Below are 23,630 nucleotides of genomic sequence, written 5' to 3'. Positions count from 1 at the left end.
AATATAAACTTGCACTGTCTAGTTGTATACCCCACATTCTGTGGTTCAGTTCTCCAGTGTTCTCCTGTATTTTTGTCTCTATCAATTCAAACACTTAACTGGCTCCCATTACCATAGTATCTGAGTGCCTCCCTAATATGTTTGTATGTTATTTGGACTTCCCCAGGGGGTAAATCTGCCTACAAGTTTACAGGGCCTCATTGTGCTGGGTGCACAACCACAAATGGAAATATTTGCAAGTACATCTAACCCTGTCTCTGGCTAAATACAGGAGGATAGCAAAATAAATCTCAGATTTGATTCCATGTCTGTTAATATTTTCCAGGGAAAAAAATAAAGAACTCCTCAGGAATTTATACAGTAACTCCTCACTTAACGTTGTAGTTATGTTCCTGAAAAATGCAACTTTAAGTGAAATGATGTTAAACGAATCCAATTTTCCCATAAGATTTAATGTAAATGCGGGGGGGTTAGGTTCCAAGGAAATTTTTTGGGGCAGACAAAAGGCATTATATACTGTACGGTACTGTACTGTACTGTGGTTGGGAAGTGCCCCTGGCTTACCCCACACAGGCACAGTCCACTGCAGGCAAGGACGCTAGGAAGCACCTTCGCAGCAGCAATGGCAGCTTCCCTGGAGAAGAACAGGCACTGACTTTGCCGGGAATGCTCCAGGCCTGCCTCTTCCTGTCCCTGCTCCACTCCAGGCCCACCTCTTCCCACCCCCACTCCAGAGCATGCTGCATCCCCACTTCTTCCCCTACCCTGGAAGTCCTAAGTGCCTCAAAACAGCTGTTTGGCAGTGTCTAGGACTTTCTGGGAGGGAGGAGGAGGAGCAGAGATGTGGCGCTTCCCCGCTCCTCCCCCTCCCTCCCAGTGCTTCGTGCTTAGGACTTTCTGGGAGGCAGGGGGAGGAGCGGAGACACGGCGCTTCCCCACTCCTCCCCCTCCCTCCCAGAAAGTCCTAAGTGCTGCCAAACAGCTGTTTGGCAGTGGGGGAAGCGCTGGGAGGGAGGGGGAGGAGTGGGGAAGCGCCGTGTCTCTGCTCCTCCCCCTCCTTCCCAGAAAGTCCTAAGCGCAAAGCACTGGGAGGGAGGGAGAGGAGCGGGGAAGTGCCGTGTCTCCGCTCCTACCCCTCCCTCCCAGAAAGTCCTAAGCGTGAAGTGCTGGGAGGGAGGGGGAGGAGTGGGGAAGTGCCGCATCTCTGCTCCTCTGATGGTTATCAACCTTTGCCTAATTTCAAGCCTTAACTTGTTGATGGCCAGTTTATATCCATTTGTTCTTGTCTCCATATAGGTGCTTAACTTAAATAACTCCTCTCTCTCCCTGGTATTTATCCCTCTGATGTATATATAGACAGCAATCCCCTCAGCCTCCTTTTGGTTAGGCTAAACAAGTCAAGCTCTTTGAGTCTCCTTTCATAAAATAGGTTTTCCATTCCTTGGATCATCATAGTAACCCTTCTCTGCACCTCCTCCAGTTTGAATTCATCTTTCTTAAACATGGGAGACCAGAATTGCACACAATATTCCAGATGAGGTCTCACCAGAGCCTTGTATAATGGTACTAACTCTTCCCTGTCTCTACTGGAAATACCTCACCTGATGCATCCTAGGACTGCATTCGCCTTTTTCATAGTCATCCTGTGATCACTCAATATACCCAGTTCTTTCTCCTCCTCTGCCACTTCCAACTGATATGTCCCCAGATTATAGCAAAAATTCTTGTTAGTCCCTATATGCATGACCTTGCACTTTACACTGTTAAATTTCATCCCATTTCTATTACTCCAATTTACAAAGTCATCCAGATCTTCTTGTATGATATTACAGTCCTCCTCCATATTGGCAATACCTCCCAACTTTGTGTCATCCGCAAATTTTATTAGCACACTCCCACTTTTTGTGCCAAGGTCAGTAATAAAAATGTTAAATAAGACTGGTCCCAAGACTGATCCCTGAGGAACTCCACTAGTAACCTCCCTCCAGCCTGACAGTTCACCTTTCAATATGACCTGTTGTCGTCTCCCCTTTAACCAATTCCTTATTCACCTTGCAATTCTCATATTAATCCCCATCTTCTCCAATTTAACTAATAATTTCCCATGTGGATCTGTATCTTACTGAAATCCAGGTAAATTAGATCTCCTGCATTTGCTTTGTTTAAAAAATCAGTTATCTTCTCAAAGAAAGAGATCTGGTTTGTCTGGCACGATCTATCTTTTGTAAAATCATGTTGTATTTTATTCCAATTACCGTTAAACCTCTATGTCCTTAACTACTTTCTCTTTCAAAATTTGTTCCAAGACCTTGCATACCAATGAGGTCAAAGTAACAGGCCTGTAGATTCCTGGATCACTTTTTTTCCCTTTCTTAAAAATACGAACTATATTAGCAATTTTCCAGTCATATGGTATGACTCCTGAATTTACAGATTCATTAAAAATCCTTGCTATTGGACTTGCAATTTCATGTGCCAGTTCCTTTAATATTCTTGGATGGAGTTTATCCAGGTCCCCTGATTTAGTCCCATTAAGCTGTTTGTCCTCATTCCCATTAGCCACCCTGTCACTATGCCTAAACTCTTCATTAGCCTCATTAAGCACGTGCTTAACTCTAATCATGTGTTTAAATCTCAGTGACTCAGATACAGTGAAACACTGACTTTAATGGGACTTAAGTACATAATTAATGTTAAGTATGTGCTTAAGTTATCTCATGACTAGTGATACTTTTGTGAATTGGGACCTATATGATGAGTTTCATTATAAGTAGATTTACAATTTGCATATTGCATTGTATTGAAATAATCTGGGATTTTCATTCCACTGCTTTATAAACTACTTAACTGTATCTCATCTCTTTAACGGGTTTCAAATATTTGCATACATATTGGGATTGTTGCTGATTTGCAAAAATAATAGAAGAAAAGTTAAAAATTAGAAAAATGCTTTACATTTTTCTTTAGGAAAGAAGAGAGAATCTTTCCAGATAATACATATTATACGTTTCTGCTCTTAAAACAAGGGCACATTTAAAAACAATTGACTTGGTGAATAACGATTTTCAGGAAAACTATGGAATGCTGTAGCCTTCAGCCCTAAAAAAATCAAAAGGGACAAGGATAAATGTTGCCTCTCCTTCTTATTCCAAGAACTGTTTGAGTTTCTCTTGTTTCCCAGGGTTAAAATCTGCATGGCTGAGAGGTGTCCTGGCAGGTGTGGTGCTGACAGAGAAGTTGCTGACTAGTCAATGTCAGTTCCTTTGCACGACACAACATTTTGACTCTCTCTGGGTGAGGAAAAGGTAGGAAACACAGTCCAAGGGGAAAAGATATGTGGAAGGCATAAGTGAATTGTTAATGCAGTTGCAGCCAAAGGCTACATAAATGGAGTGTGAGTATTTAAAATTGAAACAGATGTTTCTTTATGGAAAAAACAGAATGTAAGGGCTTGTCTACATACAGCACTGCAGTGGTGCCGCTGCACCACTGTAGCACTTAGTGAAGACACTACCTACATCGACAGAAGTGCTTCGATGGCATAGGCACTCCACCTCCCTGAGAGGTGGTAGCTATGTCAATGGGAGAAGCCCTCCTGTCAACATAGTGCTGTCTACACTAGGAGTTTGGTCAGTATAACAGTGTCATTAACATTCAGGGGTGTGGATTTTCCACATCACTGAATGACACAGTTATACTGACATAAGTCTGTAGTGTAGACCAAGCCTAAGTATCCTGGATACTTATACGACACTATCTCTTTTTACTATCATAAAGTAAAGAAAGAACATGGTGGAGCAGATCCTCAGTTGGGGCAAACCGTCACAGGTCTATGGAACAATGACAATTTACACCAGATGAGAATCCATCCCAGTGAGTCTTGGTAAGGCTGAAACTCTATTTTCAACTTGTCATTTTGTGCTTACCTACTGTTTTACACAAAGCTTCTAACACATCTTTTATAATGTACAGGTCCCACAAATGTGGTAGCTGAGTCTTAACTTTGAAATAATTCACTGTTATGGGTTTGGATTAACCCGTTAGGGCTATATTGCGAAAGGTATAGTGAGTAAATTAGGAAATCAGAACATGCACGCAGATGAATTATAGAGGTAATTTTTAAAACCGCTGCAAAAATTCATGTGTGTATCCAGTCACTCCTGCACCAGACAAACATGGGTAAAGAGGATGCACTTCCTGCCCAACAAAGAAAGTGTTTGAAGGACTAGTCCCAAAGAAGATAAACAGAATCCTACACAGAAAAATTCTAAATATGAAACCAACAAAACACTTGAAAAAAATGTTTAAAGATGTTATTTAACTGTGTAGTGAATAGGTTAAAATGGATGCCATAGAGGAGCTTGTTCCACACCTGAGGCCATCATAACGAAGACACAATCACCTTTATCTAAGGTTTGACTGGAATTTCTAAAAGGTGAATGACATCAAAGCACATATAGAACCTGGGCCATTTTAATGGTATATATTAGAATAAATATAAACAGAAAAGCCTCTAATTCACTAATTTTTGCCATTTGCATCCTGGTTTTTGGATTCTAAGATCCTTGAAAACTCATAATCCTTAACCTATTTCGTTCCAGAATCTCACAGCACATAAGCATTAATTAATTAGCCATCCCACTCTAATTAATGGAAAGGTTGCATTATTTGCCAAGGTTAAACACACTGAGTTGGGACTCTCAACTCCAAGTAATCTATTCTAACCAGCAGCATTGTCTATATCACTGAGCAGACAAGTGTTTTGGACCACAGCAGCAATTCAAAGAGGAACAACTTTTAGATAAATGACAAAAAGACCAGTTTGGATCTCTGTATACAGTTTGGATCTCTGTTTAAAAAGGACAGAGGACACAGATATTTTTAATATCATATCCTCCAACACTTTTCATTTAACAGCCTTATTTCAATCAAAATACATTACCTCATAAGAACTACCTTCCACCAAAAAGCAATGCAAGAAATGTATTAAGCCTGGCTAACTTTTTCTCATCTTGCAAAATCAGAAAATTAGAGATAAAAAAGTTGTAAGAGGTATTCCAAGATTGTTTCCTACAGTATATCCTTCAGTGTTTTATCCAGTTTAACTTTAAACGATTCATGCAACCTTTGCCTAGGAGTATTTATGCAAGATAGGTGTTAAGTATACACATTTCATAGGTCAGAACCTCAGGACCAGCTCTGAGTTCTTTGTACCATTCAGGAAAACCACCCTAATAAGGCATCTGGAGATTCCCTTGGCATGGGATAATTCCTGGCTGGCATATAGTCGGCTCTATACCAGCCCCTTTAGCACAATGGTTTTCAATCTATTTTCATTTGTGGACCCCTAAAAAATTTCAAAGGGAGGTGCAGACTCCTTTGGAAATCTTAGACGTAGTCTGTGGACCCCCAGGGGTCCACGGACCAGAGGTTGAAAACTACTGCTTTAGCATATAGGGCATACTGGAGGTGTGGCAGGAGCGCCTTGTGCTCCAGCAATCCTTGGCTATGTAATGGCCAACAGGGGACTGTTACCAGCTTGTGTAAATTAAAGCACCCTGCTCTAATTTATACTCCCAGACTTGGAGGAGTGTAAAGATGGCTTTAAGCTTTTGCCACCTTTGCTCCCTCCCCCAAATATCTCCCACTCTCACGCCTGTCCACCCCCTCCCCTGAGGCCCCCCGGCCTGACATTCACCCACTGGGGCTCTGGGCCAAGGTAGGGCCAGGCAATGAAACAGAGACCAGGGAGCTTGTCTCTCTTGTGCTGCCAATGATATCCCCTGCTGGCACCCACGTAATGGAGGAAGCTGTCTGATTCAAATGTGGAGGGAATAAAAGCTTGTGTAACCATAACTCAGCCCCCTTGTATGTACCCATTATGATACTGTCTTTAATTATAGCAGCACATGCTATTTTTTCCACAGGACCCCTGCCTCATTCAGTACACAGGATGGATCTGCTCTGGGGATGAATTGGGGTTGTGTTGTAAAGCAGGCTGTTGTCTGTAAGACCCCTGCCTCCTTTATTCAGAGATTGGAAGGTGTGAGTAAATTAGGTAGAGGATTCATTTCTGGAACAGAAAGAAGGGTCTTGTGATTAAGACAGTTAAATGCGGGCTTGGAGAATTGGATTCCATCCCTGCCTCTGCCACAGAGTTGCTACGTGATGCTGGGCAAGTCAGAGGTGGTCACCAATTGTGTGTCTTTCATTTTCTGGGTGCCCAACATGAGACCCTGGGGCCCGAACTGCAGAAGTTCTGAGCACACACAACGGCAACTGAAATTCATGTGCTTCAGTATATAAAGTGCTATATAATGCTAAGTACTCTGAAAAATCAGGTCGTAGGTATCTCAAATTGGGCACCCAAAAATGAGGATACTTTTGACCTTAATCTCTTTGTGCCTCAGCTCCCCATCTTTAAAATGGATATAATACCTCGTCCTTTCCTCATGGGGTTTTTGTGAATATTAATTCATGCTTTTGAAGCACTCACATACCATAGTGATGAGTGCCATAGAAAAGCCTGTGAGGACATTTATAATTTGGTCGTCATAACAGGGTTTAAATAGTGTGCAGTAAATAAGACCTAGGGCCACACACTGAACAATGAGGATAAAACAAAATATTGAATAGCTGATTGTTAATTGAGCACTATCCATCCTATACACTGAATGAGGCAAGAATCCTGTGGAAAAAATAGCATAAGATCATGTTAATTAAAGACTATATTATAACAAATACACACAACGAGGCCAAATTAAGGTTGCACAAGACAATGAATTCTATAAAATAACCAAAGCCACATAGTTTTTCTAGGATTTTTCCATATTTTCTTTTTTTTTTAGCCTATTTTTTCTAGTTACTATATTTCCCTCACTTCTCTTTTTCCCTGACCCAGCCACTTTTTTGAATTGAGTATCCCTGTCTTCTGTTGGTATATAGCAAGAGGTGTTTCATAAACTGCAATAAAAAAACAATTCACACGGGAAAAGCAGATAGTTTCTATATGAATTATAGCTACAGTGAAACAATTATTCCCTGAACAGAGCCCTCATTTCCTTAAAGAAAATCAGTCACTACAGCACTTTCTCACATTAAACTGAAAGAAAGAAGAGAGAGAGAGAGAAGAATCTGGTTTTAGCCACCATTAACTACTTTAAAAGGGACTTTTGTGTTAAGGTAAACTTTTAAATTCATAATCAATTCATTTACTTTTCAATTTTTCATACACTGTTTACAGATTAAATACTAATATTTTAGCATCATTAATTAAACAAAGATTTGCTCCTTCACAGCCAATCTCTTGCTCCTATATAGTAATGAATTTGTGACATTACAATCATTTCCATGACAAAAGACTCTGTAGTGAAATCTTGGCCCTACTGAAGTCAATGGTAGTTTTGCCAATGACTTCAGTAGGGCCAGGATTTGACTCACTACGTCAAACCTGGGATTTGCCATTACTTGCCTAATGCTTGGAACTGCCTTTCTATCCTAATGAGATAGGCATTCTACCTCTTTCTTTGAACTTCCTCCTTAAAACTTAATTCTTTTACAAGGCTCACAAATGCTAATGTAGATCACTAAAAATTCTGTCACTCGCCTATTATGCAACAAAAAAACCCCTATGCCAAACAAACAACAAAAAAGACACTAAGTTAGCACCGTCCTCTAGATCTCCCAGTGTATTTTTGTCTCAAATATTTTTCTAGTTAGCGCCACAGGAAACGATCTGTATCTTTCTTTGTGTCCTGTGCAATGCTGAGCATACTGTTGGAATGTAAACAATAAACAAGTAATAATAACTACCTCAGGATCTAGCAGAATGATACTGTGAGGGAGAAAGCTCTAAATACAAAAACCTTGAGAAGCAAGAAAAGGAACTTAAGTACTTTGAGTTCAATTTAAAAAAAAATTCCCCCCTCCTCCCAGTATTAGTCACCCTTAAATTAAAATGAAGCATTTCCCTTGATATGGGGACATGCACTACCAAGGGCCAGGAATGGATTTAAAACTCTCATTCTCTTGTCTTCTGAAATTGATGTGTGTGGTGGAGGTGATGAATTTAGTCTCCAGAGAGAAGAAAGATGCTGCTCACACAGCACTTCTACTCACCAGTCCATGCAGCAGCAATGGTGTTGGCTTTGAAGGAAGCCAACTGTCCTGCTTTCCCAGCCAGAGGTTAAGAATTGCATTGGTGGCCACTAGAGGGAGGAGGATTAGGAATACAGTAAATTGTGGGCAAAAGGCACCCATGATGAACTCACATGGGACAACCCACAAATCCCCCACCACTGCCAATAGCCAATGAATCTCAGATACTGCTATGGGCTGGGAAGTATCATCCAGTAGTGAAATATCTACTACTGAAAAGTTGCCAGTCTGCATCCTTAACTTTGGTGGTTGGAGGATAGGAGGGCCTGCCTAAGATCATATGAACTACATCCCTCTTCCCTTTGTTACAGATACCTTATATTTGCCTTCTGAGTCTTGTTTATTTCCTTACTTAAAACTTCAGATGTCTTTTATCAAGTAAGCTCCTTTGAAAAGCTAGCATGCCAGCTTCAAGAGAGTCTCAGGAGAAGCACCAGCCGACAGACACTCACTGTGCCAAGAAGTACTGTATTTAATCAACAAATCTGTACAAATTACATGAAGTTGAAAATAAACAAAATACAATGTGATAATCAAAAGAAACTTTCTTTCACTAAATTAAGGCTTGAAGCAGACCTGAAATAAATGTTTTCAATTAGTTACCTAAACAAATATGAGGCAATGTGTATTTTGTAATTCAACTGACCCTTCAGCTTGATTGCCTGATATGTGTCTTACCTCCAGCACAAGTGGCAGAACATTCTGACCAAGGCAGGTGATTCCATGCAAAACCAACTTCATTGTCTCCACTGCCAGTACGAGAGATGGGAACATTGAATTTATACCTTATACCCAAATTCTGTTCCTGTAGCAGAATCTGCAGTTGAAAACAACTGGTTATACCATTAAAATATGCAAGCAGAGAGCAACTACAACGAATTTAATCTAGGTATGTGTTATGTCTTGTAGAGGGGGGAAATGTCATAAAGCAAGCCACAATAGTTCTTGCAGGTATTCCCAAAAGAAATCTGGACTAATTTTTAAAACATGCACACAAAGATTTTTTCTATTGTGTAAGGTGTTTTTGTTTTTTTTCAATTTTTTTTCTTAACAGCAAAATTTGTTTCTGACATATTAACAATTCTAATCTTCTGGTCCTCATTAAGTTAAATTACTTCAAGGAGGTGTCAAGACCAGATAATATTAAGGGACTTTATTGGGCTGACCCTGTGTAGGTGTGCAACAATCTTCAAACCCCCATATTGAGCTCTTTTGCTGGGACTATCCACAACATGGCTGGGGAACTAATAAGACCCTTACCTGGTTAGGGCTTCTACATACTACCACAATATTAATATTACGAATAATACTCCAGTCTGGCATCAGTAATGGCACTAGCTTCCAATAGAGAGATACACGAGGGTGGAGCTATTTCCTCCACTCCCACAGTACCAGGCAGTGGTGTGGCTGGGCATATGGGAAGAGTGAACACTGGTCCCTTTTATAGACTGGCAGAGCTCCTGCTGCACGTGCAACACCACAGATCACCAGGTGAAACCATCAATAATTCTCCTTGTGGTTCCTGCTGTAGCATAGTACTTCCACATGCCACCTGCTCAATACAGTGCTGTGCTTTCAAAGCAATCTAGCCCTGAATCCCCAACCTGACATTTTTTTATTGCTGCTGCTAAGATCTACAGTACATGTTAACAAAAGCAGCCTGGATGAGTCTCAGAGATATATCTCACCCCATCATGCCTCCAGTTATAAATTACTTTGAGGTATATGCTCCCCTCTGTGAGAGAGAAAAATGGTGGATAATCTTCAGTAGGGAAGTCACTGGTGCTGAGTTGATGAGAAAAGTAGTTAATGCATTAGACACCACCCCTCCACATAACCACTTCTAGCCTCTCCACAGCTAGAACAGGCAAAACGGGCTTCACATTGTTGGGAGCGTGGCCAGGTATGTCCACAGTCAGGGAATATACTATGGGCCAGACCATGATATCTCACACCATAATTAGACCCACTGAAATCAAGAGGGCTACTTCTGGAGTAAGGCATTACCTGTTGTGAATAAGGGCATAACAATACAGCCCAATGCAATTGTCATATAACTTGCCTTACACTTTCATACACCCCAATAGGTATGACCACACCATATATCCAGTTTTCAATGTATGTTGTCATTACTGTGAGGACCAAGAAGCAAATGAAACTAGAAGGGATACCCCCTATGGCCTGAGGCATGTGGGATTTTCACTGATATTTTCTGTAGATCTCCTGGCAATACAACAGTTTGTTGTTAGCTCTCTTCTTTATCACCATAGCTATCCCATCAGTTTTGGGAAGACAAAGAGGTGAGTGAGAGGTAATCTCAAAGTGCAAGAGCTGGGCAAGCCCTACTCTTTTTCCATGCAATTTTACTCTGTTTATTGCCCTCTCTTACTTGGAACATAAAATCATGTTTGAGTTCAGAAATATATTCATTATAACATTACCATGACTATGAGATTTTCTGAAGTAGGGCCTAAAGCTTCCAAAGATTCAGGTTCCTCTGTTGGCCTCTTGTAATGAAAAGCTGTCCCAGAGACATCAAACTTTCTAGGCCAGTCAATAGTCCAGGCACCATTAATATAGTAGTCATCCTCTTCAGATTTTAAAGCTTAAAAAAAAATACAAGCCACCTAAAAATTGGAAGCAGCATTTATAATAGAGAAGCCATTGCAAATGAAACTACTAATGTGACAGAAGTATGTGTACTTTAGTTCTATATCACTGGTTTCAAAGTAGTTTAAAACCTACTTTTCCTTTTGGCAGAATGACCGAAGTGTGGCCCATGGAGATCTACAATACTGACTTCGGCTATCATCTCCAGTAGGCAGGTGTGATCTGCAGACTACAGGTATCAGCAAGAACAGGCCATGAAGATCGAGATACAGTGGTGCATGCTAGAATTTGTTGTATCAATAGGCTGTGCACTCTGTACTACAGAAACCTGCAATCTGCTCTAGTATATGCAAATTAGATTTGCCTCTTAAATGTATGAGTCGCAATGTACACTACAGTGGAACAAAATGTTGGTAACTGCCTTTTGGAGTGTGGGACATGCAAACCTTGTGGGCACAATAGAAGTGTGTGTGTGTAGGAGCAAGGAAGAGGCAGTTTGAGTTTCAAAGCTGGTTCCCAAGCAGTTCTTACTTCCTTATCTTTGATCCTTGGTATACTGCTTTAGAAGCATGTACCCAGAAAGACAATAAAGTTCAAAATCAGAAAACCCTGCACATTTCCCAGATGATTTCTCAGTGATTCTGTTCTGAGGTCAGGTAGCATGGAAGATAAATATATATTAAATCACAACACAAAAGTGTGACCAGCTCTCAGATTGAGTCCTAGAACTAGTCAGTTGGCTACGCTGTTCCAAGCGAACATACATATTCAACCACAGTTCATTATTATGGTTATATGGAATATTTACATTTTAATAATTGTATGAATATCAAATAACTGAAAATCATTTATATCAGCAAGAAATTAGTAATAAATACCAATAGTTTAATCAAACTATAAAATTTAGAAAACCAAACACTGGTAAGCTATTACTTTTTCCAATATAATTTGTTAAGCTTCTATTGTCAATATAGCATGTGATGAAAACAGCACTGCAGGTAGCATATCTATTTCTGATTCAACAGGTTATGGAAATTTCAGAAGACTGCAATCATATTTAAAGCAGCTTGAAATAAAAAATTATTTTGATGAACAAATAAAATATTATTAGCTTTTTTATAATCTTTATCAGTTTGTTAAGGGTAGTCTTGCAGATTCTATTCAAGGGCAGATATTTTATTTTTTCTTTATCAAAAAGATTCCTTTTTTGGTTTCTAAAATATGAAATGGACTTTAGGAAGCGTTCAGACTTCACTCTGAATGCTCTTTTTGCTCTGAGGTGGCACTAAGCATTCTCTCTCTCAGGTACTTGGCTGGCTGGTTCTTGCTCATATGCTCAAGATCTAACTGATTAGTATATGTGGGGCCAGGAAGGAATTTTCCCCCACGTCAGGTTGGCAGTGACCTTGGAGATTAAATCTTCCTTTGCAGCACGTGACTGCAAGTCTCTTGCCAGGATGCACTTTGGTCCCTCCTATTCTCTTCCCGGGGCACATAGTAGTCTAGTCTCCTGTAGACTGTAATACGTTAGTCTAATTTAGGTTGTTGGGTTTAGCGAGTGGGTTCTTGGTGGTGTTAGTGGCCTCTGATACACTGGAGGTCAGACTAGATGATCTGGTGGTTCCTTCTGGCCTTAAACTCTATGACTCTATGATATCTTTGGTTAAGGTAATAAAGAAGACTACTCAATTTTTTGGAATTCATATCTGCTTCTGTAACCAAAGTTTGTTGATATTGGGAAAATGACAGTCTAAAAATTCAAGGCCAGCCATGGATCCTTAGTCAGTCCTTATTGAGGCAAAACATCTATTGACCTTAATAGGGAGAGAATTTAGGATTTGTCTTATAGATTGCAAGAGTGAGGAATAAGACAAGTAACCATCACAGGCCAAATTTTGTTCTAATATACCTCAATATAAATCTCATTCTAGTGACTTCATTGAAATTACTCTGAAATTACACATGTAACTGAGAGAAGAATTTGGTCCTCAAACTTTCACTCTTATAGGGTTCCTGAGTTTACTCCTGACTGTATGCGAAGGGCATTGATATCAGGGAAACGTGTATGTGAAAAGAGAATGATAAGGAGCAGGAAGAGATGGTGGTGTGTCACCAGGAAAGGGACCAGAGTTTCCTCACAAACTTCTATTAATTCCCAAACTGTGCTGAACCACCACCAAACTCATCAGGTAGAGGAGAGAACAAACCATGATGTTGTACAATACTAAAGGAAGGGAGCAGTGCTTCTTGCTAGTTATCTATTTTGAGTAAGTGTATGAAAAATTATTAGAATAAAGCTTGGTAGTAGAATATTGGATCAGAATTTGGCCTCAGCAGAATCTAAATTTCCGGAATCCTAATTTTTATCCACTCTAACTTCAAAAGATCCAATTAGGTTAAATTAACCGGACAGGACATTTAAACACGAAAACATTTAAAACTACTGCACAAACATCAAAGAACTAAAATAAACCTCTCTGCAAACTATTTTGTATGATTTTTAAAATTTGTTTAAAAAAATAAAACTAGAAAGTTTTCTCCTAACAGATTTTAAAACAGATTTGTCAATACAAATAAAAATATTTTTCCACATAATTTTTTCATTGTTTCATATGAGACAATTTTTTTTTCAAAAGGGATGAGGTTCTGTGCAATTTTGCATTTGCAAAATGAATTGCAGTAGCTAAGAAAACTAGTTTCCCTTCTGTCTGATATATACCCTCAAGCATGGAGTGAGAGATGCAAGAACCTGGTTTGTATTCAATTGTAATTGCGGTAACATGAGTGCAGATTTTACAGGTACAAACTGACCCTTTGAAAATGTGGTTCTTAATATGAAATGGCTGTGACAGGATATCCTGTGACCTGCATTCCTCTGCTTGAACTATGCAGTGTTGTTGTAGCCATGTCAGTCCAACAATATTAGACAGACAAAGTGGGTGAGGTAATATCTTTTATTGGACCAACTTCTGTTGGTGAGAGAGACAAACTTTTAAGCTTACACAGAGCTCTGCTTCAGGCAGAAGAAGCTTGAAACCTTGTCAGCAACTGAAGCTGGTCCAATAAAAGAGATATTACCTCACCCACCCTGTCTCTCTGCTTGAAATGTCAGTTATAAGATATAGATGCTATTTCACCAGCAATACAACTTTTTGGTGCAGGATGGAGAAGAGGAGAGGGAGAGTAGTCTAATAAGCATTCCTCATTGCTAGGGCTAAGTATGTTACTCTTCCTCCTAAAAGGAAGGAGGCTGACAATCCTGCTGAATTACAGGGTAGAGGGAAGCAGACATCCAATACTAGCACTACAGCAAATAACTATGGGTGGGTGGGGTTAATTTATCTAGAAGGCTAGCTACCCGCCACACTCCCATCTAGCACACATCACAGACAGTCCTTCGCAAGCATTTGCATTGCTAGTTATTTGCATTCCTGTGGGTAAGGGACAACAAAGCAGCCTAATCAGCAGATCTGCAGCCTAGGATTGTCAGTTCATTAGGTTGCAGAACAACTAACTCATCAGTTTCTTTTGACTGAGAAATGTGTTGCCTTGTATGCTTGTGAACTGACTGTTACGTAAACCAGGTTAGGGAAACATCTAGCCATGCTTGCTCTTTTGTCCTTAGGGAAGCCTGAAAAGGACCTAAGGACCTAGGGGTTAAAGTGGACGAGAAGCTGGGTATGAGTCAACAGTGTGCCCTTGTTGCCAAGAATGCTAATGGCATTTTGGGCTGTATAAGTCAGGGCATTGCCAGCAGATCGAGGGACATGATCATTCCCCTCTATTTGGCATTGGTGAGGCCTCATCTGGAGTACTGTGTCCAGTTTTGACCCCACACTACAAGAAGGATGTGGAAAAATTGGAAAGAGTCCAGCGGAGGGCAACAAAAATGATTAGGGGGCTGGAACACATGATTTATGAGGGGAGGCGGAGGGAACTGGGATTATTTAGTCTGCAGAAGAGAAGAATGAGGGGGGATTTGATAATTGCTTTCCACTACTGAAAAGGGGTTCCAAAGAGGATGGATCTAGACTGTTCTCAGTGGTAGCAGATGACTGAACAAGGAGTAATGGTCTCAAGTTGCAGTGGGGGAGGTTTAGGTTGGATATTAGGAAAAAACTTTTTCAGGAGGCGGGTGGTGAAGCACTGGAATGGGTTACCTGGGGAGGTGGTGGAATCTCCTTCCTTAGAGGTTTTTAAGGTCAGGCTTGACAAGACCTGGCTGGGATGATTTAGTTGGGGATTGGTCCTGCTTTGAGCAGAGGGTTGGTCTAGATGACCTGAGGTCCCTTCCAACCCTGATATTCTATCATTCTATGATTCTAAGCCATAGAATCATTACTTCATGGATCAGGTTGGCACTTGTTTGACCCCAAGATCAGAAGAGTACAAGGCAGGTTTAAAGCCACCTTTAAAGGGAGAAAGGATGCAGCCTGGAACTTGGGACTTGAATTCAATTTCCTGCTCTACCACAGGCTTCCTGTGTGACTTTGGGCAAGTCATTTTAGCTTCTCTGTGCCAGTTTCCTCATCTGTAAAATGGAGATAATCCCCACCTCACAGGAATGTTGTAAAGTTAAGTATGTTACAGACTGTGGGGTAATCAGATACTATGGTTATGGGGACATGTAAGTACCTAAAATTGATGGATAATATTACCTCCCCTGGTCCTGCACCCAGCAAAGCTTAGCCAGAACATTGAATCTGCTCCAGTATCTTAAAAACACTTTATAAATATTACTAGTTAATTAAGGTCTTGTGTTTAAACCAGCTCTTACCAATGTAGTTCTTTGACATAGCCACTTCTTTTACTTCAATGTGAACAGAACCTCTTGGAATTTGAATCACTTCCATGTAGCCTATAAGGTAAAGGTAAACCTTGTTTATTATTATTACCTAGGTGAAACTATCAATTAATAAATTATGCTTTGGATTCAAAGGCACCTGAACATTGCCTTTTATGCCAGAGAGCAGAGAACTCTTTAAATCTCAGACACAAATGTGAAAAACAATAGCAAGAATCTAACATGAAGCCATGAGTTTCTCCTTTCTACATATTAATAAAGTCTTTCATACAATGTTTCAGAATTCACTGATTAATTTATACGTTGGCTGTGAAATACTAGTATATTATCTTCCATGTTTTGAGCTTTCAGTGAGGTTCCATGTGGGTACAACAGTCCACCTTCATACAATGAATCACAGGGTAGGGAGTGATCTACATCTGCATCCTTACCTCCTCTGGGCAATGAATCATTGAAGAAACCTTCAATGGCTTCACATGTGCTACCATCTCCTCCACACACACGGCATCTGTCTTCCTTAGCATCAGATCCCAAAATATTATCACAACCCACATGCTGAGAACAGATAAAGATAGAACAAATATTACTGCATTCAGGAGGTTTCTTGGATCATTACCTGAAAATACTGAATATTTTCTCAAGAGATTTCTTCCTAAGTATCTGAGATTGTTCTCCCTTTGCCTACCTCACTTTGAGTGGCCCATATCATAAGAGAATTTTCAGTTACCAGAAAAGGAGGCTCAGAAATCAGAGATGATCCAAATTTAGTTTATTGATAATTAATAATTTGTGCTCCTACAGTGCTTTTCATAGGAGAATGTCACAGTATTTTACAAACATTAATGTACTACACCTTAACACAATTATTATTTAATATCTATACAGTGCCCCCAAATGTTCTAATTTTCCTCTACCTTTGGTTTCTCTAACAAAACACTGTTTTCTGTGTCTCCCTTGAATGGTTGCTTAAAAATAAATGTTGTGCTGTTTTTGTTTCTATAAACCTTTACATTTCACAGACCATCTTCTCACATCCTACAGAAAAGTAATGCAGCTAAATTTGTGACATCACAATTATTTTGAGAACAACAAACTCATATAAAAGCTTAAATATGTGAGTTCACTGCACACTCAAGCAGAATGAAAGACTGAACTGGATGCAGAGAGAGCTTCTGTATTATCTGGATTTGATTCTCCCCTGCATCCAAACTCCAGCATTAGTTACACAAAAATACATTTATCCCACAGTACCACCTGGAAATAAGATGCCAAGAAAACAGCAGCTGACAGGATTGGAAGAACTACTGTGAGGAGTCAGGAAGAAAAGGGAGCTATTAAAATTTACAGGTGGTATGTTATGTAGAGGGGATATCTATGCATGATTTAAGGATTCACCTCAGCCAGAGAATGGGAAAAAATATATGCTGGGAAGGAAGGATAATAACAGAGGAAAAACTGAACAGGAGTGTAGTGAGGCGGCCTGGCTCCCACTCGCCCCTGTGAGGGATAAGCCAGAACAGCTGCCAGAGTGGGCGGAGTCACCCCGGAAGTCAAGGGGCGAGACAGGAAATATAAAGGCCCAGCCCCAGCGCTCAGTTGTGGCCCGACTGTGGGAGAGGACAGATGCTGGTGCCCGAGCTCCTACTGGGCTGAGCCTGCCCTGAGCCCGGTATCCTGAGGAGGACTGGCTGAGCCGGCCCCAAGCCCGGTATCCTGAGGAGCGGACTGAACTTCCCCTCACTGAGGGTCCGGAGGAGCCGCCCAATCTACCCAACGCTCGCTGCCCTGAGGAACCCATGATCTGGGACACAGTGGACGAGGCTAAGGACGTGCAGGTACCCATGGAGGAGGAGATGGGAAGTGGCCCGGGGATAGCTGACCCCGAACCTATGTCAGTGTGTTGTGGTCAGGATCCCCACTGACCCAGCAGCAGATGGATTGCTGCTGACAGGGCCCCGGGTTGGAACACAGTGGAGTGGGTGGGCCTGTGTTCCCCCCTGCCCCCCACGCCGTGTGGTAGTCTCTCCTCCTCCCCTGCCTGAGGGCCTGAGCCCTGAACTAACTGTTTGTTTGCTCAGCCCCTGCCTGAGGGCCTGAGCCCTGAACTAACTGTTTGTTTGCTCAGCCCCTGCCTGAGGGCCTGAGCCCTGAACTAACTGTTTGTTTGCTCAGCCCCTGCCTGAGAGCCTGAGCCCGGGACTACTGATTGCTTGCGACCCCGCCCTGGCTTAGGGCTTGGACCTGCGAGACTGATCTGTTCCCCAGCCTCGTGTAGTGAGGCGGCCTGGCTCCCACTCGCCCCTGCGAGGGATGAGCCCCACCCCGGATGTCTACATGGAGGAAAACTGCAGCTTTACACTTCCTCAGATGATTCTATAATAAAAAGAAGAATCAAATGATCTCCAAAACAGAACATAAGGCAGCCACATGAACATATGGGGGAAAATGTGATTTTTCTACCATCTTGTTTATAAATAATACAGATATGATCACAGAAGTTAAAGTTGCAAAATGTTTTCACTGCTAGGCAAATGAATACAATCATAAAAATTTGGACTTTCTTACTGATTACAAAAAGCAAAACCGAGATCTGACTAACCTGTGTTTCCTTATGTAGTCCTCTATTGGGAATAAATCTAATCTCCATTTCTGCTCATTTACTAAATAATACCTTAACTATAAGAAAATACAAACCTCCTGGTTTTAATTTATATTTTTCTTGCAACTGTGTGAAAGATTTAAATTCAGTTTTATCAAATACATTCCCTTGTATTTTAATCCTGATGGGGCCCATTTTTGTGGAAATACTTGTAATATCTGGCATAGTCAGTTTTAAAATAATCATCAAAAGTAATAGCTGTTTTCTAGCATCTTCACATATTTTTAGCATACTGGGATAGTATTTATTGTGATTTTTTTGTCTGATCTGTGATTTGGTTTGCTAATACATGGCAAATCTTTGGTGCTAATTGTGTCACCTTTCTTAGTTAGAAACAATTTGATCTCATCATCTTTGATTCAATCATAAAAAAAATCTTTAGGTCTTGGTTCCACAAAGCACTTAAGACTGGACTTAACTTTAAGCATGTGAAGTCTCAAAGAAGTCAGGGTTTTTTTGAGTCAATAGCACTACTCATATGCTTAAAATTAAGCATGTGCTTAAGTGTTTCGCTGAACTGAGGTTTTATTGGAATGAATAGCAGGGGCATCATTTGCTATCTGAGCCCCCGCAGATTTTTCATAGGTCTATATGCTCCATTACGTCTTTCATTTTTTGCCTGCACTTCAGATTTTGCAGGATAGCATTGTATAACATTCTATATGCTGACATATTTTTTTTCTGAAACCGCACCCCTGATGAATAGTAGTATAACCATAAATGTGGCAGTTATGTGATATTTAAGAAAGATGGAGTACTTACTGCCACATTTATGGTTATACTACTATTCATCCCAAAAAGGCCTCAATTCAGCAAAGAACTTAAGCACATGCTTTTAATCAATTGGTCCTCCAACAGACACCAGTGATGAGGAGAAGCCAAAAGAGACTAAATAAAGGATTCTAATTTAGTCTTGCAATAGAGTGGCTTGCCCCTTTGGGGTTGGAGGCCTGGGGCCAGACAACACTAATTAATGAAGGAACTGCACCACCCCATTTGTGCTGTGTTACCAGTCTTGATGGGGCCTGATTCCCCTCTAAAGGCAGCAGAAAGGTGTAGGGAGGGTGGGAATGTTAGGAAGCTATGGTAGATGCTGCAGAGAAAGAGGAAAGACTCCTGAAAGGATGATCCTCAGACTAGAGGAGTTGTATCCCAGCTAGGAAGACCGCTAGAGCAAAAGGAAGTCAGAGCCTGGAGGCTGAGCTGCAGTCAGGAAAAGTCTGGGAGTAGTGTCTGAAGTGTGACCCAGCTCTGGGAAAAAGAGCTGGGGGGCTCCCTACCTAAAGTGAGAGAGATATGGAATGTTTTAAATACTGTGGACTGCAGTTCTTCAGGGGCCTTGAAGAGGGGGAAACAGGCAGGATGTGTCAGAATGACCTCTGGCTATAAGTGGGTGCTCTGGAGGTGACTGCTCTGATTACAAGTCTGCTGCAATTTCTAATGAAAGCTTATCGCAACTCATAATAATTTGCCTAATTTTTGCAGTCTTCCTTTCCCTTGTCTCAGGCTCACAGCTTATTTAAGAAATTAACTTTTACTGTCAACAATCCTTTTTTATCTAAGATTTTTAAAAAAGTACTGCAACTAAAATGCTATACAAAATTACTGCTGATAAATACTAGACAATATGAAGTAATGCATAAATGTAGTTTTTATTAAAACATGCTACCTTGCATTCTCCATTGATACAGATATCCAGCGAATCAGCATTGCACTGAGTTCCATCTATTACTGCAGGGGCACGTTCAGTGTAAAAATTGTAACCTTCAGCCAAGCAGTTTAATGCACATGGTTTAACCCCTCCTAAACAACAAAACAAATACAAAATTAATGGACAGTTCCTGAAAAGGTAAGAACCAATTTTAAAAGCATATACAAAATCAGACTGGAAATGGATAGTCTCTTCTCCCATCTGAATACAGACAGATTTATAAGCTTTCTTTAATCCTTCCAAGTAATTTCTGTACTTGATTCTTTCTCTCTAAAAAGATTACTTCAGATTACAGCAAAACAGCCTACAGGTGAGTTAAGGTGAAAGAGTCTTTAATGATAATACCACCCTAATGCCTGCTGAACAATTGAAAATACATAGATGTTATTTAAAAAGCACTAACATTAGTATAGCGATGGTTACTGTACTTTCCAGTTTTGAAATATAGTAAAGTTCACAATATACCTAATAAAATGAACAATGTTTTGAGATGTAGGGCCTGAATTTAAAGTGAATTTAACCTGCCCTCCCTTTTCTTGACTGCTTATAATTCTGCTGGCTCAATATTTTGTTGACATAAGAGGACATTAAATGTCTAATTACTTGACTTGTAGAACAATCCATTAATTGGATATCTAGGAGCCCTCATTTGCTCAGCAAATAATTTACAAGCACATCTGTGAGGTGCTAAATGCCCTTCAGCAACCACTGACGATACTGGGAGGTACTGGGATCATAATTATTTGCAAGCACAAACTGTAAGCACAAAAAGACCTAATTTTTAAAAATTAGGTCATAAACACTATCTCACATGGCACCAAAAAGGATCCCTAACAACTATATAATAACAAGGCATTAGACACCGTTCTTGAGCACAGCTTTTCATATGTGTGAAGAGTGGGCAATGAACAAAATATACAGCAAAGATTTCTATTCTTATTTCATCATTACTAGCTAGCATGGAGTAGCAATAATATCATTAATTAGGTCACTTTTCTTTTGTTTTTTATGATAGGATAACGAACAGAAATATCCTGCTTAGCAGTTTTAAGGCTTACATTCAAAATGTCCCAAACAGGACACAGGCTTTCAGTATATTTTTAGGTTAATGGATAGCACTCCTAATTAGGGCTATCAATTAATCACAGTTAACCTCATGCAATTAACTCAAAATAATTAATTGTGATTAAAAAAATTAATCAAAATAAATTGCAGTTTTAATCGCACTGTTAAACAATAATGGACTAGCAATTGAAATTTAATATAAATACTTTGTATGTTTTCTAAATTTTAAATTATATTGATTTCAGTTATGACACACAATACGAAGTGTACAGTGCTCACTTTATATTTTTGATTACAAATATTTGCACTGTAAAATGATAAACAAAAGAAATAGTATTTTTTGATTCACCTCATACAAGTACTGTAGTGCAGTGGACTCCAAACGTTTTTGATCGTGCACCCCTATCAGTAAAAAAATTTTGAGCATGCACCCCCTGCCGTGCTGGATCCTCTTGCGCACCCCACTTTGGAGACCACTGCTGTTGTGCAATCTCTTTGTCGTGAAAGTGCAACTTACAAATGTAGGGGGTTTTTTTGTTACATAACTGCACTCAAAAATAAAACAATGTAAAACTTTAGAGCCTACAAGTTCACTCAGTCCTACTTCTTGTTCAGCCAATCGCTAAGACAAACTAGTTTTATTTACATTTGCTGGAGGTAATGCTGCCTGCTTCTTATTTACAATGTCACTTGAAAGTGAGAACAGGCGTTCGCATGGCACTTTTGTAGCTGGATAGTGTAGCCCAGGCCTTAGAAGAGCAACATTCTGATGCAGAACCTGCAGAACCCAAACTACCAAAAAAGAAAATCAACCTTCTGCTGGTGGCATCTCTGACTTAGATGATGAAATGCACATGCGTTAATCCGTACTGTTTTGGATCATTATCGAGCAGAACCCGTCATCAGCATGGACACATGTCCTCTGGAATGGTAGTTGAGGCATGAAGGGACATATGAATCTTTAGCGCATCTGGTACATAAATATCTTGCAACACTGGCTACACCAGTGCCACGCAAATGCCTATTCTCACTTTCAGGTAACGTGAATTAGAAGCAGGCAGAATTATCTTCCACAAATGTAAACAAACTTGTTTGTCTGAGCGATTGGCTGAACAAGAAGTAGGCCTGAGTATACTTGTAGGCTCTAAAGTTTTACATTTTATTTTTATTTACATTTATTTTTGAGTACAGTTATTTTTTGTACATAATTCTACATTTGTAAGTTCAACTTTCATTATCAAAAGGTTGCACTACAGTACTTGTATGGGGTGAATTAAAATACTATTTCTTTTGGGGGTTTTTTTACATTGCAAATATTTGTAGTAACAAAAAATATAAAGTGAGCACTGTACACTTTGTATTCAGTGATGTAACTGAAAATGTAGAAAACATCCAAAAATATTTAAATTGTATTCTATTATTAACAGCATGATTAATCGCGATTAATTTTTTTAATCACTTGACAGCCCTACTCCAACTGATCCAGTTGGCAGATGAGACAAAGACGAAAGAGTGGTAAATAAAGAAGAGAACAGGTCACTGAGGCTAGGTCTATACTACCCGCCTGAATCGGCGGGTAGAAATCGACCTCTCGGGGATCTATTTATCGCGTCCCAACGGGACGCGACAATCGATCCCCGAATCGGCGCTCTTACTCCACCAGCAGAGGTGGTAGTAAGCGCCGCCGACAGAAAGCCGCAGAAGTCGATTTTGCCGCCGTCCTCACAACGGGGTAAGTCGGCTGCGATACGTCGAATTCAGCTACACTATTCACGTAGCTGAATTTGCGTATCTTAAATCGACTCCCCCCTGTAGTGTAGATGTACCCTTAGACAGAGAGAACTGGATTACTTAGTACTCTGGGCACAAGCAGACAATATGCCTTTCAAAATGGCTAAATGTAAAGTCATTAAGAACCAAGATTGGTCTACCTATGGGATGGGGGGGCACTCTATTTTGGGAAGCAGTGACCTGAAAAAGACTTGGGGAGTCATGGTGGAAAATCAGCTGAATATGAGCTCCCAATGTAAAAGTGTGGCCAAAAGAGTTACTATGATCTTGAATGTATAAATGGGAACACTGGAGAAGCAGAGAGGTTATATTACCTCTGTATTTGGCACTGGTGTGACTGCTACTAGAATTCTGTGTCCAGTTGTGATGTCCACAATACAAGGCTATTAAGAAATAGGGGAGGCTTCAGAGAATGACTAACAGATTGGAATACATGCCTTGTAGAGACAGAATTAAGGAGTTCAATTTATTTAGCTCTATCAAAGAGAAGGTTAGAGTGATTTGACCACTCTAAGTACTTACCTAGGAAACAAAAATTTGATAACAGAGGGCTCTTTAGTCTAGTGGACAATATCTAATGGCTGGAAGCTCAAGCTGGACACATTTAGACTAGAAATAAGGTCACATTTTTAATAGTGAGGATAATTAAACATTGGAGCAATTTACTGAGGGTTATGGTGTGTTCCCCATCTCTGGAAATTTTTAAATCAAGATTGTATGTTTTTCTAAAAAGACATGCCCTAGTTCAAATAAGAATTAATTAGGGAAGTCTTATAGCCAACATTATCCAGGAGATCAGACTAGATAATCACAGTGGTTCTATCTGAGTAGGG

The 23,630-nt window shown here is 40.2% G+C and overlaps 1 protein-coding gene across 1 annotated transcript in view; it reads right to left on the bottom strand.

Annotated features, from left to right (window-relative positions):
- ADAMTS6 (ADAM metallopeptidase with thrombospondin type 1 motif 6) overlaps positions 1 to 23,630 on the bottom strand; it is a 310,431-nt gene that overhangs the window by 56,512 nt on the left and 230,289 nt on the right. Inside the window, exons 16-20 of the mRNA XM_054031218.1 lie at positions 19,900 to 20,033; positions 16,003 to 16,126; positions 15,545 to 15,625; positions 10,599 to 10,762; positions 8,836 to 8,974 (exon numbers count right to left, since the gene is read on the bottom strand). Coding sequence (XP_053887193.1) covers positions 8,836 to 8,974; positions 10,599 to 10,762; positions 15,545 to 15,625; positions 16,003 to 16,126; positions 19,900 to 20,033 — 642 coding nt within the window. The remainder of the gene's footprint in view (positions 1 to 8,835; positions 8,975 to 10,598; positions 10,763 to 15,544; positions 15,626 to 16,002; positions 16,127 to 19,899; positions 20,034 to 23,630) is intronic.

The sequence above is a fragment of the Malaclemys terrapin genome, chromosome 6, assembly GCF_027887155.1.
Source record: "Malaclemys terrapin pileata isolate rMalTer1 chromosome 6, rMalTer1.hap1, whole genome shotgun sequence".
NCBI lineage: Eukaryota > Metazoa > Chordata > Testudines > Emydidae > Malaclemys > Malaclemys terrapin.
The sequence above is the reverse complement of the archived record's forward strand: the minus strand, read 5'-3'. Positions and strand labels throughout refer to the sequence as shown.